We start from the raw sequence: 16,502 nt of genomic DNA, 5'->3' as shown, positions 1-16,502 counted from the left end.
CTGGATGGTTGGGATGGGGGCAGGGTATGCAGAAATGAGAAGAGGAAAGAGAAGGTTTCAACTCTTTCTCTATATTTTATGGCTTTGGATTTTAATACAGTTTTGTATTTTAAGATGTTTACTAAACATTATTATAGTCTCAGGCTATAAAAGTGAAAGTGTTAATCAGTCGTGTCCAGCTTTTTGCAGTCCTATAGATGGTAGCCCACCAGGTTCCTCTGTCCACGGAATTCTCCAGGCAATAATACTGAAGTGGGTTGCCATTCCCTTCTACAGGAGATCTTTCAATGCTATAAAATACTGTAATTAAGTATTTTTAGTTGCTGAAAAAAATCTTATTGATCATGGCCTACTTAACCATGTAAATGTATATTAAGTTTGTTTCCAATTTTTATTATCTTAAATAATGCTGCATTAAACATCTCTGTATTCAAAACACCTTGCTTAGGACTATCTGCTGAGGACGGATGCTGAGAAATAGAATTGCTGAATTATAAGACAGATATATTTGTTAAATTCTTGATAAATATTTGCAACACTCATCCAACAGATGTGTACAAGCTTGCATCTCTGCCAGAAAACTGGATGGGGATGATTTTTAAATGATAAATGGCGTGATCAGCACTGCATTTTAGAAGCATGTCTGGCTTCATGTCTAGGCCTGGTTAGGTGGGGTTTTGGTGATCCAGGTGTAGATGGTAAGGGCCTAGTAAAAGCTAGAGGGAAGGCTTCATTAAGTTAGCCACCAGACAACCAGGATAAAAGTAAGGTCCATATTGGCCTTAGAACCACCATGAATATAACACAAAACTGAAAAGAGCCTGAAGCAGTATCTTATTCTGTACCACAATTGTGACATGATGCTGTGTCTGCCAGATTTGGTTGGAAATTAATGCAGCATCTGAGGACCCCTGGGCTTCCCAGGTGGCGCTAGTGGTAAAGAACAAGCCTGCCAATGCAGGAGATGTAAGAGATTGATCCCTGGATCAGAAAGATCCCCTGGAGGAGGGCCCAGCAACCCATTCCTGTATTCTTGCCTAGAGAACTCCATGGACAGAGGAACCTGGAGGGCTGCGGTCCATGGGGTCACTAAGAGTCTGACACGACCGAGCAGCTTAGCAGCACGCACACAACTGAGGACCCTTGAGGATGTTTTCTATCCACATAAAGTTATATTGTGCACAGATGCCATCTACATGGATATCAGAGTAGCAAGAAGCACACAATCAAGCTTTTATTTTTTTAAATCAAGCTTTTATTTTTTTGATAAAGTTGAAATACTTTCCTGTATTTCTTATTCCTAAAATATGCCATGCTCACTCTCATACTTCTAATTTTCAGGCTGATTTTCCCATGTTCTAGATTTAATGTCTTCAAAATAAATTTTTCTCAAAGAGTACTTTAGAACCTAAAAATAGTAGCTATAGCACCAGAGTTCCCTTTTACGTCACTAAGAGAGAGAATTTTTATAAATCATTTTAAATTGTCCACTTGCAACTAACAAGAACTTAAATCTCTTTTTTAAAGACAGTAAAACTTGCATTTTAAATTCCATTACACAGATTATATTGATCTAAAGCTCAGATCTCAGATATATTAACTCTAACCACTACAGCAACAATTTTAACCAAAAATAATTATCATTATCATCAAAAAAATCATCAAAATTATAATAATCATCAAAAAGGAAAAGATGCTTATTTCATGTAGCCTAATTTTGCTTTCCTTTACATCTCTGGAAGTTTTCCTAAAAATTAAAATTTTCAAAGCTGTCTATGGGGACAACATAACACAACATTTCTTTTCAGGATAAATCTTAGATGTTACTCCGTCTATCCATTTATTATGCATCTGTCTAAATTGGTTCTTGTGTAAGAGATGCTTTTCATAAAAAAATGTAAATGATTACTTTTATAAAAAATTCTGGTCCATTCACTTAAAATTTTCAGTTTGATTAAAGAATACACCAAAAGTCATGGAGTGTTGGGCACTTGCAAGAATATAATCAGGTGGGAGGAAAGTTCCAGAGGGAGGAGATATATATATAGTCATGACTGACTAGCAATGTTGTATAGCAGAAACCAACACAACATTGTAAAGCAATTCAGTCCAGTTCAGGGGCTCAGTCGTGTCTGACTTTGCGACCCCATGGACTGCAGCACACCAGGCTTCCCTGTTCATCACCAACTCACGAAGCAGGTTCAGACTCATGTCCATTGAGTCGGTGATGCCATCCAACCATCTCATCTTCTGTCATCCCCTTCTCCTCCTGCCTTCAATCTTTCCCAGCATCAGGGTCTTTTCCAATGTGTCAGTTCTTTGCATCAGGTGGCCAAAGTATTGGAGCTTCAGCTTCAGCATCAGTCCTTCCAATGAATATTCAGGACTGATTTCCTTTAGGATTGACAGCTGGATCTCCTTGCAGTCCAAGGGACTCTCAAGAGTCATCTCCAACACCACAGTTCAAAAGCATCAGTTCCTCAGCACTCAGCTTTCTTTATAGTCCAACTCTCACATTCATACATGACTACTGGAAAAATCATAGCTTTGACTAGACAGATCTTTGTCAGCCAAGTAATGTCTCTGCTTTTTAATATGCTGTTTAGGTTGGTCACAGCTTTTCTTCCAAGGTACAACCATCTTTTAATTTCATGGCTGCAGCCACCATCTGCAGTGATTTTGGAGCTCCAAAAAATAGTCTGCCACTGTTTCCACTGTTTCCTCATCTATTTGCCATGAAGGGATGGGATCAGATGCCATGATCTGAGTTTTCTGAATGTTGAGTTTTAAGCCAACTTTTTCACTCTCCTCTTTCACTTTCATCAAGAGGCTCTTTAGTTCTTCACTTTCTGCCATAAGGTTAGTGTCATCTGCATATCTGAGGTTATTGATATTTCTCCCAGCAATCTTGATTCCAGCTTGTGCTTCTTCCAGCCCAGCGTTTCTCATGATGTACTCTGCATAGAAGTTAAATAAGCAAGGTGACAATATACAGCCTTGACATACTCCTTTTCCTTTTTGGAACCAGTCTGTTGTTCCATGTCCAGTTCTAACTGTTGCTTCCTGACCTGCATACAGATTTCTCAAGAGGCAGGTCAGGTGGTCTGGTATTCCCATTTCTTGAAGAATTTTCCACAGTTTATTGTGATCCACACCGTCAAAGGCTTTGGCATAGTCAATAAAGCAGAAATAGATGTTTTTCTGGAACTCTCTTGCTTTTTCGATGATCCAGCAGATGTTGGCAATTCCTCTGCCTTTTCTAAAACCAGCTTGAACATCTGGAAGTTCACGTACTGTTGAAGCCTGGCTTGGAGAATTTTGAGCATTACTTTACTAGCGTGTGAGATGACTGCAATTGTGCAGGAGTTTGAGCATTCTTTGGCATTGCCTTTCTTAGGGATTAGAATGAAAACTGACCTTTTTCAGTCCTGTGGCCACTGCTGAGTTTTCCAAATTTGCTGGCATATTGAATGCAGCACTTTCATAGCATTATCTTTTAGGATTTGAAATAGCTCAGCTGGAATTCCATCACCTCCACTAGCTTTGTTCATAGTGATGTTTCCTAAGCCCCACTTGACTTCACATTCCAGGATGTCTGGCTCTAGGTGGGTGATCACACCATCGTGATTATCTGGGTCATGAAGATCTTTTTTGCACAGTTCTTCTGTGTATTCTTGCCACCTCTTCTTAATATCTTCTGCTTCTGTTAGGTCCATGCAATTTCTATCCTTTATTGTGCCCATCTCTGCATGAAATGTTGTAAAGCAATTATCTTCCAATAAAAAATTAAAAAGTGATTACAATAATAAATACTTTGTTGTTGCTGTTTAGTTGCTAAGTCGTGTTTAACTCTTTTGCAGCCGTGTGAACTATAGCCTGCCAGGTTTCTCTGTACGTGGGATTTCCAGGAAAGAATATTGGAGTGGGTTGCTATTTCCTTCTCCAGGAGATCTTCCAACCAAGCAATCGAACCCGTATCCCTTGCGTCTCCTACATTGGCAGGCAAGTTCTTTACCACTGAGCTACCAGGAAAGATCAATAAATACTTAAAATAGTAGAAATAAGAATACATTCAATTTCTTCAACTAATTTTCTGCAGAATATAACTGGCTTTCCTTTAATATCAACTCTGGTTTTAATTACTTGGATGAAGAATAAGGTTTTTGACTATTTCTTTGACTGTCAAATACCAGGAAGATAATGCTTTATATTGTGTCAAAATAGTGAAATACAAAAACTACTTTGCTCCCCAAAGTACACTAAGTGTCGCGCTTTACCAGATAGCAATGGGTAATTGCCCAGTGGCCTGTGGAGAAACCTTCCCTTAATAAACAGTTTTTCTAAGATAGGAATAGAAGCAGAAATGATCAGCTACTATTGAAGACTCTACCTATAGTCCTAGAAGTGCAACCTGTCAGCTCCCTGTTATGTTCCTCGTCTAACCCTGTTGCTCTTCTGGAAATCAATGATGCACAAATCATGCATCCTATGAGTCATAACTGCCCACCACTACTCTGTTATCCTTTGCTCTCCAGGGCAACCCCAAAATGCATTTCCAAATGAAAATTACTTCCTAATTTAGAATAAAGAGAGAGAAAACTATTGAACAACAAAAAAACTGGTTTGCTTAGCAATTTTCAAAATTTAGCAGAAAGAGTAGATTTAGAAGGAAAAAGACCTAATCTAGAGGCTTGCTCTCCAAGACAGTTCTCAGCTCCTCTCTGCTCCCCACACACTCTTCAGCACCCTCCCAGTCTCAAGAGGCCAGCAATGGCCAATAAGTGCTTTGGGAGTTTCGGTAGTGGGTGGTGGTAGGCCTGAGTTAATGTGTATGTGAAGCCCTTAGAACAGCACCTAGCACACCATTAGCAGAGTGTGCTAGCTATTCTCATCATCAGGATTATTATTGTTATTAGGCAATGGTGAATCAGTCTTATTCCTTCTCAATTATTCTGGAACATTCTGGAAATTCGGAGCCAATGAAGAAGACTTCAGAGTGTCTCATCACAGATAAAGGTACAGGGTCCTTAAGTGCCTCTGATCTCCTCCACTGGCCAGGCAGAGCCTCTGGCGGCTTGTGTTTTCTCGTGAGAGGCCATGATGGCTCTCTTGCTGCTGCTGTAGCACCAGCACCATGGCCTCCCCACTATACCAGAGTGATGTGACGAAGAACAGGTGCAGCTTTCACAACAGCTGCCATGCCCCTCCACTGCTGCTCATACCGCCCTTGCTGTGTCATCACGATGACTAAAGGTGATCTCATCGCCAGGATTATAGCCCTTCTATATGCTCACTGGGCTTCCCAGGAGGCTCAACGGTAAAGGATCCACTTGCCAATACAGGAGATGCTGGAGAAGTGGGTTTGATCCCCTAGGGTTAGGAAGGTTCCCCGGAGTAGGAAATAGCAACCCACTCCAGTATTCTTGCTTGGAAAATCCCATGGACAGGGGAGCCTGGAAGTCTATAGTCCATGGGGTCACAAAGAGTCGGACATGACTGAGCAACTGAGCATGAACACGATGATTCATTAAAGTGTAGTATCTCTTCTTTATAGGTTATCTTCACTCTGTTTTATTTGTCAAGGTGATATTTATATAATGACAACCATCTTTCCTATATTACCCTAAATATTGAGTAGAATATAGACAGACGGATAGAAGATAGATAGACAGATAGATGATAGATAAAGAAAGGTAGCGGGGTAGGTAGGAGGTTGATCAGTCACATAGTGCCTCCTCTCTAAAATCTTACAGTGCGACTGAGGAGCTATTATTCTCACGAAATAACTAGATAAATGACACAGCACAGTCAACTGTTTGAGTGTGTAATACAAACTACCAATGTTCAAAGTATTCTAATATGAAAGAGATCATTTTGGGGGGGGGTCCAAAATCACTGAAGATGGTGACTGCAGCCATGAAATTAAAAGACACTTGCTCCTTGGAAGAGAAGCTATGTTAAGCAGCATATTAAGCATCAGAGACATTACTTTGCCAGCAAAGTTCTGTCTAGTCAAAGCTATGGTTTTTCCAGTGGTCATGTATAGATGTGAGAGTTGGACTATAAAGAAAGCTGAGCACTGAAGAATTGATGCTTTTGAACTGTAGTGTTGGAGAAGACTCTTGAGAGTCCCTTGGACTGCAAGGAGATCCAACCGCCAATCCTAAAGGAGATCAGTCCTGAATATTTATTGGAAGGATTGATGCTGAAGCTGAAACTCCAAGACTTTGGCCACTTGATGGGTAGAAATGACACACTGGAAAAGGCCCTGATGCTGGAAAAGATTGAAGGCGGGAGGAGAAGGGGACGACAGAGGATTAGATGGTTGGGTGATATCACCGATGGACATGAGTTTGAGCAAGCTCCACGAGATGGTGAAGGACAGGGAAACCCGGCATGCTGCAGTCCATGGGGTCGTAAAGAGTTGGACACACCATCAGCAGATGAATGGATAAGAAAGCTGTGGTACATGTACACAATGGAGTATTACTCAGCCGTTAAAAAGAATTCATTTGAATCAGTTCTGATGAGATGGATGAAACTGGAGCCGATTATACAGAGTGAAGTAAGCCAGAAAGAAAAACACCAATACAGTATACTAACACATATATATGGAATTTAGAAAGATGGCAATGACGACCCTGTATGCAAGACAGGAAAAAAGACACAGCGGTGTATAACGGACTTTTGGACTCAGAGAGAGAGGGAGAGGGTAGGATGATTTGGGAGAATGGCATTCTATCATGTATACTATCATGTAAGAATTGAATCGCCAGTCTATGTCTGACGCAGGATACAGCATGCTTGGGGCTGGTGCATCGGGATGACCCAGAGAGATGTTATGGGGAGGGAAGTGGGAGGGGGTTTCATGTTTGGGAACACATGTAAGAATTAAAGATTTTAAAATTAAATAAAAAGAATTAATTAAAAAAAAAAAAAAAGAGTTGGACACGACTGAGTGACTGAACTGAAGAGTCAGGGAAGACAGCATAAAGTGCCTGGTTGCTACTGGGCTACTATTTGAGAATCAGGTAAAATAGTGATTGAAAGAATGGACACAGATAAGTGAGGAAGTAGGAAGAGAACAAAATGGCAAAAGTGGAAAAGATTCCACAAACTACTGATTTTGAGCTTGGGACGTGAGAGGGAAGGGAAAGTTAAAAGCCCCAACCATCTGAAATAAAGACCTCATGCTAGAAAGAAAATGGGGGAATATTCACTCATTCAGTTGTAACTAACAATAATTAAGGTAATGCTTGGCATTGCTGTTAGGTGGAATTCAAGCCAAGTTTAACGAGAGTCTCTTACAGAAGAACAACAATCATGACAGGTATGGCGGAGGAGGTAAGTCTGGAAGAAGACCTAATAACGTCGCCACATACACGCCTGCCTACTCTCTCCATCACCAACCCCCATCACTAAGACTAAAATTATTTTGGAGGTGCTAATTTCAAAGTAACTGTGGGAAGTATAAAAGAGAAAACTGAGGACAAGCCAATGGTGGCAAAACAAAACATACCCTTGAAGAGGAAGAAGCAGGATGTAAGGCTGGGAAACAGGGAGGAAACAAGCATCAAGGGTATCTGCAGCGATGGCAGGGCCCTTGATACGGCAAGCAGGAAGGAACAGGACAGGAAAATTCCCCGTGACGGAAGCAGAGCACACGGAAAGGCTGAGACGTCAGCTGACTCGTGGTTTCCATGTGGCAGCTGAAGAGTTACACGTGTCATATGCTTTTCTGCTCATCCGGCCATCCCAAGTAGTACACCTCCCAGACAGGCCACGTGAGAAGGAATACCCGAAAGACAGTATGGAGTCACAGGGCAAGGACAGTTGGCTACCTGCAAATAGTTATTCACACCTTCCTCTTTGGTAGAGATCCAATCTATAGTCAAGTACATTGCTGCCTGAAATACAGACCATGTTTCCCAGACTTCCTCGTAGATAGGTACGGCCTGTAGCTAAGTTCCAATCAATGAGGTACAAGCCGAAGTATCAAGTGGGTCTATTAGAAAAGAACCTGAAAAGAAACAATCTTGGAAGACTCCTTAAAATAACACCCTGATTAGCTTCATCTTTGAGGAAACGTGAAAAATAACTAAATCTTACTTCAAGGTTAAATGGGACCATACCAGAAGTAGAGACAATCACCATCTGGTTAAATATTGTGCTATAGAAAGTTCTTTGGAAGGAGATATGAATGGTCTGAATAGGCAAAGTGAGAGTAGCATCAGTAATAGTGAGGAATTTACTAGGGAGGTAAATGGCAGAAAGTACTAACAGAAAATGCTAATATTTGCCTATTCTCAGAAACCTTCCAGGAAATGATTATTTCAATAAAAATTTCAGATACCATGTCAAACTAGCATGGCAAAAACTAGAAAGCAAGTGGGCCTTTCAGTATCTCGTAAATCATGCCGTTTATGTAGGTGACTGATAAATAAAGGGAGGTAAACAAGGGAAACACCTTTAAATCAGCCAAATATTTCATGAGTACTTACATACTAGGCTCTGAACCTAACACCCCCTAGAAACAGAACACTTAATATGCCAAAAACATTATAATTGTGTTTACTGTAAAATAGATACAGAAACTATCTTATTTAATTCTGAATCATAGTCTAGCCACTTTCTAGCTCTTCTAAAACAGAGGAAACAACATTCCAACTCCAATTAGCTTAGCAATGAAGATAGTGAATTAAACCAGAACAGTGAACAAGACAGAAAAGACAGATTCAGGAACCTCTCATTTAAATTGAAAATGAGATGTTCAGCTGAGGACAAGGAAGGAAAATTCATGCAAAGACAACATTGGAGTTATGATAGCTCTAATGTGCTACCATAATGACAAACTTTTAACCCATGATTAATTTAACTGTTCACGAGTCAACCTGCCAGTTATGTCAAAATAAGTTGCCAGAAAAATAAATTCTGAAAACAGTTCCAGCAGATGTGAGAACAAGTGAGAAATGGGGTGGAGAGAACAGGGATGGTGGGGAGATTAGTCAGAGAAAATGGGGCTTGAATGTAAAGCAGAATTCTACTCACCTGCCAATTCACTGGCCTTACGTCAGCCCAATGAACTCTTCAATTCAAAGTACCTCATAAAGAAATAAGTAGTCTAACTTCCTGAAAGACATTTGGTTGTTCAGATTTGGGACTAATTATTCATAAAATCAAAACTAGCAATCACCTACTAGATAGTGTGACTTGAGAGACAAGTCCATTTGCCCCTAAATTTTTGCACTTCTGGCTTGACATAGGACCTGAAATCCTCACTATTATAACCTTCCATTAAATGAGATCATTCTCTGGAAGGTCCCTGGGAAAATGTAAGTATTTGTACTTAATGTCTGGTGCATGCTTAGTTGCTCATCTCTGACTCTTTGTGACCCATTGGGCTGTAGCCCACCAGGCCAAGCTCCTATGTCCATGGGACTTTTCAGGCAGGAATCCTGGAGTGGGTTGCCATTTTCTTCTCCAGGGAATCTTCCTGACCCAGGGATCGAACTAACATCTCCTGTGTTTCCTGCATTGGAAGCAGATTCTTTGCCTGTTGAGTCATTCTTTACAGGAAGCCCCTGTGTCTGGTACCTACTGCCAAGCCATCTTGTTACCTTCCTGCCTAGATAACTTTTATCGATCACGACTGGAGTTTTCCAAAATTGCCTGGGCTAATTCTGTGACTAAGCCTGTGGATTATGACAAATGACTAAACCAAGAGAATATATGTATTGTTATATATATGGCTCTTGAAGAGATACTGACGTATACTGTAAATACTGCTTATACTAATATTCTACTCACCATCAGGACTTAACTTCATTGTAAGTCAAGGAAGATCTCTACTTGAAATTTGCTGAGAATAAACTTCCAGTGTTCTCACCAACATACATACAATGAGCACTATGAGAAATGATGGATATGTCAATTAGCTTGATTATGGTAATCATTTCACAATGTGCACATGTTTTAAAACATTGTGCTATATGTACATTTTTATATGTCAATTATATCTCAATAAATCTAGGGGATTTATTGAAATATAAACTGATTGGAATAGACATTTCTCCAAAGAGAAATGACTAATAAGCACTTAAAAAATGCTCTACATCCCAAATCATATAGAAATCATGTTCAGTTCAGTCGCTCAGTCATGTCCAACTCTGTGCGACCCCATGAATTGCAGCACGCCAGGCCTCCGTGTCCATCACCAACTCCCGGAGTTCACTCAGACTCACGTCCATCGAGTCGGTGATGCCATCCAGCCATCTTATCCTCAGTCGTCCCCTTCTCCTCCTGCCCCCAATTCCTCCCAGCATCAGAGTCTTTTCCAATGAGTCAACTCTTCACATGAGGTGGCCAAAGTACCAGAATTTCAGCTTTAGCATCATTCCTTCCAAAGAAATCCCAGAGCTGATCTCCTGGTTGGATCTCCTTGCAGTCCAAGGGGCTCTCAAGAGTCTTCTCCAACACCACAGTTTAAAAGCATCAATTCTTTGGCGCTCAGCCTTCTTCACAGTCCAACTCTCACATCCATACATGACCACAGGAAAAACCATAGCCTTGACTAGACAGACCTTAGTCAGCAAAGTAATGTCTCTGCTTTTCAATATGCTATCTAGGTTGGTCATAACTTTTCTTCCAAGGAGTAAGCGTCTTTTAATTTCATGGCTGCAATCACCATCTGGAGCCCAAAAAAATAAAGTCTGACACTGTTTCCACTGTTTCTCCATCTATTTCCCATGAAGTGATGGGACCGGACGCCATGTAGGGAAAAGTAAATCAAATTGAGATACCACTATACACCCATTAGGATGGTTATTTTTAAAGAAAATAACAAGTTTTCATGATAATAAGGAAAAATTGGCCCTTTTCTGGCTAAAATGATGAGATTGCCCCATTTTCAAGCAGCATGATTAACAATAGCAAAAGGCAGAAGCAATCCAAGTATCCATCTACGATGCTGTATATACATTCAATCGAATATTACTTAGCCTTTAAAAGAAGGGAAATTCTGACACATGCTATAAGATGGATGAACCTTGAAGACACTAAGCCAGTCACAAAAGGATACTGTATGTTTCCAGTGGTATGAAATTCCTAGAACAGTCAAATCCACAAAGACAGAAAATAGAACTGTGGTTGCTAGGAGGCTGGGGATAGAAGAGAACCGGAAGTTATTGTTTAATGGGTAACACGTTTCAGTCAGGGAAGTTGATTATTTTCTGCAGATGGATTGTGGTGGTACCTCCACAACCATGTGAATTTACTTAATGCTCCTGAACTGTACGCTTAAAATTGGTTCAAGTGGTAAATTTTATGTTATATATGTTTTACCACGATAAAAAAAAAAAAGTCAGTTACAACAAAACACAACCCACAACTGAAGCTATACTCTCATACAGAACTTCCCCAAAGTAAAGCAGGGCATTGGCCTAGTGCCCAGTTAACTGTAAATTTTGAATTACTTTCAGAGCTTGGCCATAATACAAGCTATATATAGGGCCACATCAAGATTCTAATGCATTACGTTTGGGGTGGAGTCTGAGCATTTTTTAATATTCCCCTGGTGGTTCTAATATGTAGCTGTGTTTAAAGGCTGCCATTCTACAATTTCACCATAGCAGATTTAGAGGCAAGAAAACAGTTATCTATCTTTTTTGTTCATGATTAACTCAACTCTAAATGAACAGATTTTATATAATGAAACATGGTGATCTTTTTTTTACATTATGCTATATTGACATACAGCAAGAAATTGAATAAAGTCTTTAAACTTGATTTAGAGACTTATTACTTAAAAAAAGAATTGATGGAGTCTTTTAAAGTTAAGTTTTTAGGGACTTCCTTGGTGGTCCAGTGGTTAAGACTTTGCCTTCCAGTGTAAGGGCATGGATTCCATCCTTGGGCAGGGAGCTAAGATCGCACATGCCTTGCAACCAAAAAATAAGTCCAAAACATAAAACAGAAGCAATATTGTGACAAATTCAATAGACTTTTAAAATTGCTCAAAAAAAAATCTTTAAGAAAAATTAAGTTTTTAGACACCTTTCCCCAATTTCTTCTGTTAACTTACTGTTGAAATTTCTTAGATGTCCACAGAATACTTTCTAAGCTGGTAGGAAAATGTCACCTCACATGTTGTTTTGGTAGATGCTGAAATTGTAAAAAAAAAAAAACAAAAAACCTGATTATTTGTTCATGAGTATATCACAGTTTATATTTTAAAAGTCAGCTTCCACCTGAAATAATCACTGTCTTTTCAGTGAAAGCACAACACAGTAATTGTATCCCATTTGCATCTACAGATTCATTTATTATTAACAACTTTATGATTTTACATATCAATCAGCATCTTTCTGAAGACAGGAATTTTTTTTTATTACATACTAAGTTAACAGTCGAAAGAAACAGGCGATTCTTGATTAAGTGCTGACACATGGTATCATGGGAACATTGAACAGAAACTCAAAGACCTGGTATCTAGAATATGTGCCACTCAGTCTAGTGTTTAGAACTAAGTACTCACTGCCCCAGCTGAATGAAAGAAAGTACTCTCAGTCAAAAGGTTATACTTCTTCCCAGGGTCAATCTACATAAAATGACTCATGGACCCAGATCTCTTGCCTCAATCCACACATCTCTGAAGGCCCATCCCCACTTCAGAGTTTCCTGGCTAAACACATCACAATTCAACCTATCTCTCCCCTATCTCTCTTCCTGCTTTCCTTGCTCCCAAGAGCAAGCTCTAATAAATCATTGGCAACAGAATCATCATCTCGATTCTGTTTCCATGGAAACCAGCCTTGCATCACCTATCCTCTCAACTAGCTCTGTAACCATAGTAAAATCACTTAATCACACTTCCCTCTGTAACTGAAGAATATTTACTGAGCTTGGAACCACTGGAAATTTCCAGTCACACTAAACAATGTTCTGCACTGGCAGAGGAGACCTGTCCTCGGGACTCACCTGCTGTGACCAAGCTTATACATTTTCCAGTCTAACCCTTTGCATCCCACCCACGGCCACCGCCCCCACCCCCACCTTTAAATGGCAAGAAGGGGAAATTCTGTGTCACTACCAGGCACTGTCTTTAAGGTCCATCAATTCCAAAGGAGCCTCTGACCTTCCCCTTGATAGAAAATGTCCTAGGATAGGGGTAGCTTGGGATGATCGTGGTTTATTACCTGGGTTTACACTAACAGACTCATGTGCCAGAAATGTCAAGTCCCAGGCAAATCTGGTCACCATAACATGGGTCCATATACCCCTCAGTCCTTGGATTTGCACAACTGATCATCTTCCTGGTGATTCTGGCTGCCGGACTGTACACAAGACAGAGGGTAAGTAAGTCCCAAATCACATGTCTAGGTCAGTTCTCTTGCTTATCACAACTCTGCTTGTTAGTTATCCAAGTGTGTGTCTAATTTTATCTCCTCAAATAGACTGCAAGTGCCACATGGGTCCATGTGACCTGTTCATGGCTGCATGCTTAGTGCTTAGCAGAGCACCTGGCACACACCAGTGACTAATAAATATTTGTTGGATAAATGAGTGAAGTGGGATGGAAGGAGATGTGTAACACCTGGGACCTACTCAGAAGGTGGAAGACTAAAAGAGCAAAAGTGCAAGTTACTCAGAGTGAAAGTAGATAAATAGGGACTGGAAGACTAAGCGGGCATTCGAGCTTGCAGCATGCTTCCACTTTCCTGTATCATATCACTATATTACTGAACTACTGTCAAACTTATGACTTACTCCAACACTCAGATTTGACACACATTCATAATTTTCTATCAGATCAAATACATTGTGCCTGGAATATAGTCAGCCCATTTTAAAAAAACATAATAAATAAGTGTTGTCTGAATGAATGAGCTGTATCACTCTTTTTAGGATTACTATTTCAAGCAAGTTCCCTTACAAGAAGCACTTTATCTAGAAGAAATCCTACAGATATTTGGTCAAACCTTCTGATTTCTCTCTCAAGGCAACTGCATATCACATCTTAGTTCCCTTAAAGTATCATTACCTATAGATTTCTAGTTTTTTCTAACTGGCTACTACTAAAATAAAGCAAGCCCTTTCATAGCACTTGAAGACACCCTGAAATTCTCCTTTTGTATATCTCCACGACCATAATAAAAATGTTTATAGTATAACTCCTGCCCACATAACTGCTTTTTGATCTTGATGCTTTACCCTGAAACTGACCTGAATTGAAACATATGCTAAAAAAAAAAAAAAAGAAAGAAACTTCCTTGTTCTGTGAAACTACTAACCAGTAAATGGTATCCATTTTGAACAACTCACAGAAACAGAATTCATACTGAATATGACATCTTTTAGATTCTGGTGTAACGATCATTTTGGAACATGAAAATGGATTTTGCCCACTTGAGATACCAGAATTGATTTCTGTCCCTGTTCTTTGCTCTTATAAGTGACTTTTATCTTTGGACGACTTAGAGCTCTATGGAAACTGAACAGCTTCATTTGTCAAGCTGAGAATTTATTTTACCTCATCAACCTATTTAATACCATATAAATATTTATAAAATTGCATTGATGAGTTCACTGTTGTAGCTTATAATAAAAACCAAATGAACAAAGTGATATAAATAAATAAGCAAACAAGCCAGATGATAAACAGTTGGTAGATTAAACAAGTCAAAGCTTCTTTGTTTCAAGCCTATCTTCACTGCTAAATTAAGAAGTTTGCAGCCCCCTACCTCCACTATCAAGGCTTCTTAGCTGAGATAATGGGGTGCTTAAAGCTCCTAGCAGCATTGCACTCGGAACACAAGATGATCTAAGGCAGCTGTTCTCACAGCATGACCCATGGACCACTGGAGATCAGGGATACTCTTCCAGGAAAGTGAAAGTCACTCAGTCATGTCCAACTCTTTGCAATCCCATGGACTATAGCCTGCCAGGCTCCTCTGTCCATGGAATTCTCCAGGCCAGAATACTGGAGTATTCTCCCTTCTCCAGGAGATTTTTCCAACTCACGGACTGAACCCAGGTCTCCCATATTGCAGGCGGATTCTTTACCATCTGAGCCACCAGGCAAGCCCACCCTTTCAGGGGGTCATAAGACAAAAAATTAATTTTATAATATTACTAAGACATCATTTGAGGGGCTTGCCTCACCAAGTTAACATTTCTATTGATAGCAAAAAACGATAGTGATTCAAAGTGCTAGAACATAAGTACATAATAAAAGTGGTGCTGTACCAATGGTTATTATAGTCTTTACCAAAATGTGCTTATTGAGGGGAAAAACAGGTTCATTTAAGAACACCTTTGATGAATCTGTAAAAATTATTAGTTATAGTCTATCTGGGTGGTTAGGTACATGTCTTTTAAATATTCCATAAAATGAAATGGTAAGTAAACATAAATCTCCTGAGTATTACACCTGAAAACTATGTATTAAGTTTATTAAACTTAATACAATATTAAACTTAATATTGTAAACCAAATATAACTCAATAAAAAAAATAAATCAAATAAAATTAAAAAGAACTATTGTGCACTAAACTAAAATAGTCTCCAGGAAGAGAATTTGCACAGTTGATTTGTGAACTAGACTTTTTCCTATAACTTCATTTTTCTTGAAAAAACAAAAAAGAGCAAGGTATGCTTATTCAGATTTATATATTTGGCAGACACTTTATTGAAAATAAACAAAATGAACCTTTAACTTCAAGGAAAACAATTGACACTATTGTTACCAATGATAAAGTGCAAGCTTTTTCACTTGAAAATTAGAATTTTAGAAAACTGTATCCAACACTGTGAACTTAACAGTTTGCCAGTACTTTAAGAACTTTCTTATACAATTAGCAGTAATAGAAATAATTTTTTGATATTGTATAATAGGTGTCAACATTTGGAAGATCTGCATATCTCGGTGAAACGGCATTTTCCCAAATGATCAATGCATATTAAGTTACAAAATCATGCAAGGGTTAAAGATTCATTCAAAATGCAAAATAAACCAATGGACCTTGAAGTAACAAAGTATAAAATGATCACTGGTATAATTTTAGATTTCACATTGCAACTATCCTTTAAGAAACTACCACTTGTCAAGTTTCAATGTAATTTCAAAAACAAACGTCCACAATTACCTGACAAGACTTTTAAAATACTTCTTGTTTGTTCCACTTGACATCTACTTAAGGCCATTTTTTTTTTCATAGTTCAACCAAAGCCACAGATTGAGTCCTGAAAGAGATATGTTGTTTGGCCATAAAAAGGAATGAAGTACTGATGATTGCTACAATAAGGATGAACCTTGAAAACATTATCCCAAACAAAATAAGCCAGATCAGAGGCCACACATGGCAAGATTCCATTTATACGAAAGGTTCAGGACAAGCGAATCTATTAGGTTCATGAAATAGATGAGTGACTGCTAAGGAATGGGGTAAAGGAAATTGGGAAGTTGCTGCGAACAAGTATGGGTTTCTTTTGGGGATGGTGAAAAT

At 39.2% G+C, this 16,502-nt stretch overlaps 1 protein-coding gene across 1 annotated transcript in view; it reads right to left on the bottom strand.

The window, feature by feature from the left end:
• Positions 1 to 7,961: 7,961 nt before the first annotated feature.
• ZDBF2 (zinc finger DBF-type containing 2) overlaps positions 7,962 to 16,502 on the bottom strand; it is a 34,989-nt gene continuing 26,448 nt past the window's right edge. The window contains exon 6 of the mRNA XM_068968475.1: positions 7,962 to 8,020. Within this exon, the coding sequence (XP_068824576.1) occupies positions 7,962 to 8,020 (59 nt within the window). The remainder of the gene's footprint in view (positions 8,021 to 16,502) is intronic.

Source organism: Capricornis sumatraensis, chromosome 3, assembly GCF_032405125.1.
Source record: "Capricornis sumatraensis isolate serow.1 chromosome 3, serow.2, whole genome shotgun sequence".
Lineage (NCBI taxonomy): Eukaryota > Metazoa > Chordata > Mammalia > Artiodactyla > Bovidae > Capricornis > Capricornis sumatraensis.
This window is presented reverse-complemented; position numbering and strand designations above follow the sequence as displayed.